Below are 9,142 nucleotides of genomic sequence, written 5' to 3'. Positions count from 1 at the left end.
CTTTTCCTCGCGAAACGAGCTAGAAATCTCTAAGGAATATTTTTCTTTTCTTACTGTTGGTTCATCAGTCCTCTACGCGCTCCCAAAGTTTCAACATTTAAACTCGGGACACTTTGTGAACAAAGTTCTTTGAAAGAAGCGAAAGAGATAAGGGTAACGAACGCCATTATTGGCTCTTATCGTTAGGATGTATCGTCGGCTCGGAATCAGAGGTTGGGCCCCCGTTTTTTTTTTTTTTTTTTTTTTTTTTTTTTTTCCCCCGTTTTTTTTTTTTTTTTTTTTTTTTTTTTTGTTTTTCTCACCCTTGCTCCGAATTTCGAATTGCGCACATCGTGACTTACCTCCGATTCGTTTATTCGTTTCGCGTGTTTCGCCTCGATTTTCTCGGTTAAGACTCGTGCCGAGATCGCTCGTGTCGGCACGATGCGTGTCGACGTTTGAGGGAGTCGCGTCGCGGCTGTTCGGTCGATGGATCGACGGCTCGCTCTCGATCTTCAAGAGGGAAAGAAAACGAGGGGCGGAGGGGGAGGGAAAGGCGGCGGGAAAGCAAGAAGCGGACGAACGTGAGAAACGCGATATAGGATGAATCTCGGCACGAGCCCCCTATTAATAAACGTAACGTGTCGCGCGTAAATCCTATGTATATCTGATAATACAATAAATATTATAATAGAACAACGCAATAATAAATATATTTATATTTGTATATATATGTGTATATATTATATATAATATAGGAAGAAACATGTCGACACAACTAGCTCTAAACACCGAGAGGATCCAGTTTTTATTTATTTTTCTTTTTTTTTCCTTTTTCTCTTCTCCTTTTTTTCTCTCCTTTGCTCGTCGTTTCTCTTACTCTGCTCTCCTCTTTTCTTTTTTTCCCCCGTTCTCCTTAAAACACCGTATTTACACGCCGCCTCACAGTCACAGAATTTTTTTTTTTTTTTTTTTACACCTTACAAAAGAATCAACTAGACTTGCAGCTTAGACTTCCGGTGGGTGTCGCTGAAAATGTGACGAAGAAAAAAAAAGAAAACAGATGCGCCTATCGCACGAAAAACACGCGTTCAACTAGTAAAAATCGTCTCTACCGAATTGTTTCACGCTTTCTCTCTCTCTCTCTCTCTCTCTCTCTCTCTCTCTCTCTCTCTCTTTCTCTTGCTCTTTCGACCATCCTTTGCTCGCCGAGTTGTTCCCAAAGGACACACGCACACATCGCACCCGCAACACGCAGAAAAAACAAGCACACACGCGCATTCTCGCGGAACAAATAGTATCGCACGCCGATCGATTGAACACGATTCGACTCGATTCACACTCTCGACGGATCAATTTGACTCTCTCTCTCTCTTTCTTTCTCTCTGTCCGGTCTCTCCTCGGAGGACCGTTCTTCTGTTGAGCAGAAAATGTGCGAAGCACATTTGTGCGAGACAAACTCGTGGTCTCGGCTTATTCTTCTTTCAAGTTCGATCGCGATCCTTCGCATCTCTTCATTATTTTCTTCCTTTTTTTTTTCTTTTTCCTTCTTTTTTCGTTTTCTCCTAATCACTCGGAGATTGGACAGCTCACTCGACGGATTAAGGCTTAATGATATGATTCGCCATTGTACTCTGTTCCTTCCTCGAACGTTATCTTTCTTTTTTCTCTATCTCACCTTGGCGCGACAAATCTATGGGAATCTACAGGACCATGCTTTTCCATTATTGTCACCGTTTATCGATATCTCGTGAATTTTCTCTCCTCTTTTATAAACTTACTTATCTTTGGTTTGGATTTTTTTTTTTTTTTTTGGCGGGAGGAAATAACGCACGAAGCATCGATTCGGTGCTCTCTCTCTCTCTCTCTCATTCTCATCTATTTTCTCTCTACAACCGATATTTCGAATTTAGATTCGTGACTAATAAAACGTGCAACGCCCAGCGAGGAACAGTTCAGAAGTTTCGCAATTTCGATGTGATTCGAGTTGGACTGGAGGTGTCCGTTTTGTTCGAAATACTAACGATCGATCGATCGATCGCCAGACGTTGCCGCGTGGAGTCGCGAGAAACAGACTGCGTGCACTTTGTTACGGACTTTGTGTGTCGTGACGTCGGACGTTTCTTTATCTGTTCCTTCGCAGTCCACGCAAAAATGATCTCAACGAGGTCATCTACACAATAACAATATAGAAAATCTATTCGAGGTGTGTTTGAGACAGGACTTTGCGATAGGTTATCTTATCTGTTTCTCTCGAATCGTGTTGGTTTCTTTCTCCCTTTTTAGTTTCGTTTTTCTTTCCCTCTTCCTCTTCTTTTCATTCCCCTTTTTTTAAATTATCTACTTTTCACGGGTAACGAGGGACAATACGTTAAGTTGCAGCTTTGTACTACGTGGAAGACGGATGTCCGTGAGAGTATTTCGAGTAACATCGAAGGACAGATTTCGATCAGGGGATTAACGCGGATTTCGGTCGACTCACTTCGCCATCGGAAACGTAGGAATCGTTCTCCTTAACCATCTTCCTAAGGTTGCTTAGAATTCAGTCTTACAAACAGTTTACGATCGAGGGAAAAAATGACACTTCTCTCTCTCTCTCTCTCTCTCTTTCTTTCTCTTTTCATTCTTTCGTCGAACGCATACACACACATACACAAGCTGTCTTTCTCTCTCTCTCTCTCTCTCTCATTCGCCGTTTTGATCAGTAGAAAATCGCCTTAACGCTTACGTATCGAACAGAAATCATATTGCTCCCGAGAGGATGTGGGGGATCGAAGGAACAACCGTTGCCTCGACGATTCTAAGCGACTGATCGTCTACGTTTAAAAAATCTTTTGGTAAAACTTGTGCGTCGTTAATGTAGGTGTCTACACCTCTTTCCTACTATCTCGCTTGTTCCCCGGGAAAATCGACTCGAGATCTCGCGCGGATCTCGTATTGTTGGCGCTGACCCCGTGTATGTACATACAGTTTCAGGCTCGTTTCAGCGTACGAGGACCATTCGATGAAAAGCTTCTTCTATAATCATCTAAACGATAATAAATAACGCAATTTCTCTCTCGACGATCGTGAAACAAACGCGGGCTGACCAATCCCTGACTCGCGTCGCGAGAGGTCGTTGACGCGCGCAACCCCGTTGAATTAACTCTAAAAAAAACCACGAAGTAATAACGCATACTCGTGGCAAACACGTGCTCTGCGCTTGGTTAATCGTCGATCGAACGTTCTAGCAGGAGCTTCAGGAACGCGGGACGAGGATGTGACGAGGATGCGACGAGGAAGAGGCGAAGGGACGTCGTCGATGCCTGCGGGCCACGCAGTTCCCTCCTTACACTTGCACGTGAGGTTACATAAAGTAAATCGGATCGTTCTCCGCGATGGCGTCCAGCCTGGCCGGCAGGGTTTTCGGTCGTTGTGGAGCCATGGTGGTGGTGCTGGTGGTTGTGGTGGTGGTGGTGGTGGTCTCGTACACGACCTCGTGCGGCGACCCCTTACGTCACATGTAGGTCGGCTTCACTTTGTACGCTCTCTTCCAAACCTCGCACAGGCACACGGTGCTGTGAAACCTGTAGAAGATGGCCAGCGGCATGGAGACGTGGGTGATGATGGTCCACGCCCAGAGGCCGTAGAAGTGCAGCTGAACCGGATGCGACTCAGCTCGCGACTTCTCTAACGTGTTGATCGCCCACATCGCCAGATTCGTCACCAGCAGGAACGTCACGATCTCACGGCCTGGTTTCCTTCGAATCTGCTTCGCAGTGGCGACCGACCGCCTCGACGCGTCCAGTATGAAGATCGTTTGGAACGTTGTCTGCACGACGCTCGCCAGCGCGGTGACCAACACCAGGACCGTGTGCTTGGCAAGGGTGAACTGGGCGCCGATGATGGTGAACGTCGAGTAGATGAACATGCCGGTCTGCGCGGCCACCAGGAGGATGTTGTCCAGCTCCAAGTTCCGGGTGCCGTCGTAACGGAGCTTTCGCATCTGGAACATCCCTATCAGCGTGGCCATCGTCGACATTCCGTACAGCGTTAGCTCGCAGACGTTCACCTCGGTGACGGCGAAGCTCACCAACTCGGGACGCGATATCAGCACGAAGAACAATATCAGGGATATGATGGTTAGCACCAGGATCAAAATGCCCACGAACAGGCCTTTGTGGGCGCGGGCACAGTCCACGCTGTAGTGATGCGGTGATTTCCTGTAAGATTGAAAATACTGTAAATCTTGGTATCTCTCTGATCGGTCATTAGGCAAAAGAAAGGAAGAGAGAGTAGCTCTTTGATAAAGTTACGAGTCAGGCAACAGTCCACTTACCTGTAAGCGTGCGCGTGATGTCTGGATCCGGGGGGAGTCTTGGGTTGGGAAAATGCCGCTTTCGATATGTTCTTCCACATTACGTACAAGATCGCGGCGCAGATCAAGCTGTACTCGATGGTGCAAGGGAACAGGAACGGGCTGGCATCCTGGACTAACGATCCCATTATGTTCGTTCGACGACACTCGTACATGTGATGCGGCCCTTTCAAACCTCTCGGATACCTCATGTGTTCGCCGTGGTGGTAGTGATTATGCCCTCCGAGATTAAGACTGCTCTTCGAACCTAATTTAATTTCAGCTTCAGTCTCCGTTCGATATCGCTCAAGCGGGGTATAACGAGCTTCGTTGTACTCGAGAGACGACGTAATTATTTCAGATACATCTCCACCCTCCGTTCAGAAATCTCAGAACAAGTATCACGTTTATTTCGAAACTGGATTAGGAAATTAAATAGTACCTTGTACAACTAAGAATGAAGTAAAGTGTCGATATATTAGAAATTGTATTACAACATACTCGTGCAATTGAAAAATTTTATTACGAGAAATGAAATGTATCACAAGGCTTTTGAGCAAGAGTGTACGTCATCTGTATAGTCTCAGTGTATAGTAGCAAACTTAAAAGAAAAGTAAAAGAATGTGATGTACACTGTGTCACTCAAAAGTCTTGAGACACTTTTTGATTTTAATATTCGGTATTTGATATCGAACCGTTTATCAAATTGATTAACCGCACGAAGAAAATAGAGAAATTAATAATATAATATAAAACTCTTTATAAAATGGTACACTTTGTAAAATTTAAACTCGAAAGAATCTGCAAAGTGTTAGTATATCAGTGGATGCAGAAAATATTCGTACATAATCTAGATTCACTTTTAAGCGTGAAACCTCTCCTTTCACAGTGCTGAGTTTGTTTCTTGAGGGTGGGTAGAGATACTTTTTCTTTCGAAAATTTTGCACGCTGAACAATTTCTTTTTAATTTAAATCCACCATGATCTTGAAGATTGAAGTCTCCCCTTAAAATTTATTATGATTTTTGCTCGCGAAGTTTTATCGACCATTTTCCATCAAGTGTACTTTCTACGTCCACTTTCTGCGTTCATTAACCCTAGAACTCCCAAGATTCACTCAGATAACATTACAAATTAATACTATTTCCTTCGTAAAAAATGATTTATTCTCGCATACACGAATTCTTTTTTTTTTTTTTTCAAGAATTGGCCCGTTAACTAAGTTAAAAATCAGTTAGAAAATAGAAGTTTAAATATAATAACCTAAAGGAAACTTATTTTGAAATTTAAAAATTACATAGGTGGAAAACACTCTACAAATATATTACTTCGTCGTTCGTGCGTAACATCGGAAAAATCAGATACAGATTTAGTACTCTAGAAGTACAATTTTACTGTCAAAACACGTATCAATGAAAATAAATTCAAAACAAAGGTATGAGTTATCCCGTTCACGAATGAATAACATATCAAAACGAAGTAAAATTAATATACAAAAAAAAAAAAACAATTTTTCTCAGGAGATAAATAACATGTACAAAAGTTCTAAGGTCAATACTTGACAGATTCTTCGGTTGCGTAAAGCATCGTTGAATTTCTTCCACTTTCGAAACAAAAATATCGTACTTTCCCCTTCCCAAGACTTTTGAGCGGGGGTGTATTTCTAAAATACTTTCTCGAACCGCTGCGTGCTCTCGCAGCTATGAACAACTCGTACCTAATCGGTGGGAAATCCTTAACGAGTTATTCTCCGGATTGTAGAACGTCAGTATCTCGTGCTTCGTTTCCTGTACAAGAACGTTCAGCCAGACCGACAGGTTCGTTCCGATCATGTGCATCAGCCCGAAACGCGCGACCACTCGATGACGGTAGACTTTCATTTGCTGTCAAATAGAACAGAGATTAAGAGAGAGGCTCGTTGGCGAATCAGATCAAGAAAAAAAGGGGAAAGATGTTCGAGGCATGACACGCAGAGGAGAATCGGAAACGGCATCGATCGGACGTCCAACGTGGAAGACAAGAATAATTCAACAATTGTCAGAGCTATTGTCTGCGTCAGTTTCTTTTTTTATCGTTGCAAGGTGGTGTTTAGAGTCAATCGTTAAACGATCGGCGATCGCGACGAACGACGAGAGGCTGCCGCGAGTCCTCGGAGAAGCCACGGCGGAAAGTTTTAATCAAAAGCGGTCGAGTACGCTACGGGAGATATTCATCTGTGGCGGGTGAGGGGCGGAGGGGCAGCAAAGGAAAAGAGCAAAGCCGGCCAGGGTAGGTAGGCGGACGACTCGTGTTCCAGTATTAGTTTCAGGGTTGTTCACCCTTCCGTTTCATTAACCTTTCTAGCCGAGCTTCTCGTTTTGCATCGACGCTTTCACTCTTTCATTACGTGCCGCGCACCGGCGATCTCTCTGCATCCATCGATGCCACTGTTATTTTTAGTCCCTTCACCTACTGAACGACGATCCCCCTTGCTTCAGTTTCAGTTTAACCGTCCCTCCGTTTTACGCAACGTCTTCGCGTGGAAAAAAAAAAAAATAAAAGGGCCAACCGAAACGCTTGCGATTCCCTTCGTTTCTCTCCCAAAGATGGGTCACGATTCTGCTGGCCGAATCGATCTCCAGCACAGAGTATAGACAGTTGCTTGCTTGGCGTTTATTATCGATTCTCGCGTGTGCATGCTTCTCTGTCTCATTCGCGTTTACGTCACGGGGAAACGTTTTCCCATTGAAAATGTCAGAAAATGATTTTCTCGAGAACTGTTGCGCTGCGTTATATTTTTTTTTTTTTTTTCTTTTATGTGGACATGAAAAGTGAAGTTTTCGCAAAAAACAAAAATGGATTTATCAAATTCAATCTTTTGCAAATCAAATTTGTTTTTTACTCAATTTTTTCATTGTAATGAAAATAAAATCCGATGCATAGTCGTTACTCCGACATAAAAATTTCACGTGTGTAACAATAGTTGAAGAAAAAATAACGTGAAATAAAGTGCTCATTGTAACGCTAAATGTACTTATACACACACGTGTAGATTCATCATACATATAGATATTCGTATAATAACGATGACAATTTGTAAGAGTGAGTTCCAACAGAATGATTAATAACATCCATTAAATATTCATGGTTTAAAAGATCAGCCGAAATGTGTCTCGAGCAGAATTTAATTTTTGAAGAACTCCAACGGGGTTCGTTATTGGAAAGTACTCATTGATTTTTTACTTCCTTTTATGAACTGATGAAAATTCCAGTTCACTTCTCCGCAATTTTGAATTTTTAATGCTTTTCCTTTCATGGAATAATTTTCAAAAAATAAAATGTTAACCTCTTGCGCTAGAACGACGTCCCACACACGTCGAGAATCTTTCGTCCCAAATTGCAACATTTTTTCAGTTTCAGGTATATTTAAATGTAATCCAGGCGAAACAAATGATAAGTTTGTTACTTCTCAATAATTTCTATCATAAGAGTTCAAAAGAAACAGAAAGCGACGAATTATTGTATTCGGTCACTCGTTATGGTCCGCGAACCAGTTGCCAGCGCAAGGGCAACTTTAAATAAAATACCGTAAATACCAATAAAATTAAAAATTTTTCAAAGAAACACCAAAAAAAAAAAAAAAAAATTTATCATTTCGTTACTCAATTTAACTCAATCTTACAGCAAGTGCATTAATTTTGTTTTCGTCGAGTATACTTGTCGAGTATACTCGTCACATTCTCAAAATAAAACAAAACGCTCAATGCGTTAATCTCGAATGCACCTCCAGCCCACACGTTCCAAGTGTACCCACCTCGTTGTTGAGAAATATAAAGTACATCTGTATGAAGATGAACGCCATCCTAGTGGCCGGCGTGAGGGCGAGCATAATGTTGTGGCACTTGGTGTTCTGCTCGAGCTCAAAGTACTGGCCAAACTCCAGGCCCGAGTAGATCATCGAGCCGATGCCGAACGCCACCGCGCCCATTCTCAGGTAAAAGCTTCCGTAGTGCTGGACTGGCCTAACGTTGGTCATGTGCGGGCACGCGGTGTCCGCGACATCGCTGTCGCCACCGGCGCCGCTAGACGATCGCGACGAGTCCAGGTCGCACACGTCCTTTCGTTTCTCTTCTCATGCAAATTTATGGTAATCGGCCGGTTAAGATTAATGCGATTTTAACGGGGGCCGAGCTCGTCGCTTCCCGTCGCGCGCGAGGCTGCGATAGCGACTCGCCATTGCCTCCGTAACGATCGTAACTCTGTCCCTTTAATTCCGCGATTACTCCATCTATTACTCTGTCGATTCGACCGCATCTTTTTTATTTTTCTTTTTCTTTTTTTTTTTCTTCGTCTTTTTTTTCGGTCGAAAGTGGTCGAATATTTTTGACTCACAGTGGCTGGACAGATTTACAGTATCCGTTATTTTTGTCAATGTGCCAATACCTTCTGCAGTCGTTTAACACGTTAAATGCCGAGTTTTTTTTCTTTTTTACTATACTTTTATTATTCGTTAACGATTTCAAAATTTTAAATCTCTCTTGACCTCTTTATTCTTTGACAGTCTTAAAAATTTTAATTTTAATTCCGTTTGATTATTTTATTATCCGAGCAGTCTGAAAATTTCAATTTCCAGTATCAGGATGTTCTTTTACTTTATACCGACAGTCATCGGTGACCGACGTGGCGTTTAACGTGTTAATCGTGCTTTGATGTGAAATTAACCTGTTCAGAGACACTGACGCATATGTGCGCGCTTGATTTCCTCTCTATTTTTTTTTTTTTTTTTTTTTTAATTAAAATGAACATGGTAAATTAACTTGCCCTTCGTGGAATTTCCGTTTTTAAATTT

The 9,142-nt window shown here is 42.5% G+C and overlaps 1 protein-coding gene across 8 annotated transcripts in view; it reads right to left on the bottom strand.

The window, feature by feature from the left end:
* Nucleotides 1-299: 299 nt before the first annotated feature.
* Nucleotides 300-9,142, bottom strand: part of LOC122538118 (proton channel OtopLc-like) — a 21,241-nt gene continuing 12,398 nt past the window's right edge. For all 8 annotated transcript variants that reach the window (XM_043671897.1, XM_043671898.1, XM_043671900.1 and 5 more), the window contains 4 exons: nucleotides 8,108-8,421; nucleotides 6,032-6,197; nucleotides 4,298-4,583; nucleotides 300-4,181 (listed from right to left, as the gene is read on the bottom strand). In XM_043671897.1, the coding sequence (XP_043527832.1) occupies nucleotides 3,476-4,181; nucleotides 4,298-4,583; nucleotides 6,032-6,197; nucleotides 8,108-8,421 (1,472 nt within the window). In that variant the 3' untranslated portion in view covers nucleotides 300-3,475. The remainder of the gene's footprint in view (nucleotides 4,182-4,297; nucleotides 4,584-6,031; nucleotides 6,198-8,107; nucleotides 8,422-9,142) is intronic.

Source organism: Frieseomelitta varia, unplaced genomic scaffold, assembly GCF_011392965.1.
Source record: "Frieseomelitta varia isolate USP_RPSP 00005682 unplaced genomic scaffold, Fvar_1.2 scaffold_961, whole genome shotgun sequence".
Classification (NCBI taxonomy): Eukaryota; Metazoa; Arthropoda; class Insecta; order Hymenoptera; family Apidae; genus Frieseomelitta; species Frieseomelitta varia.
This window is presented reverse-complemented; position numbering and strand designations above follow the sequence as displayed.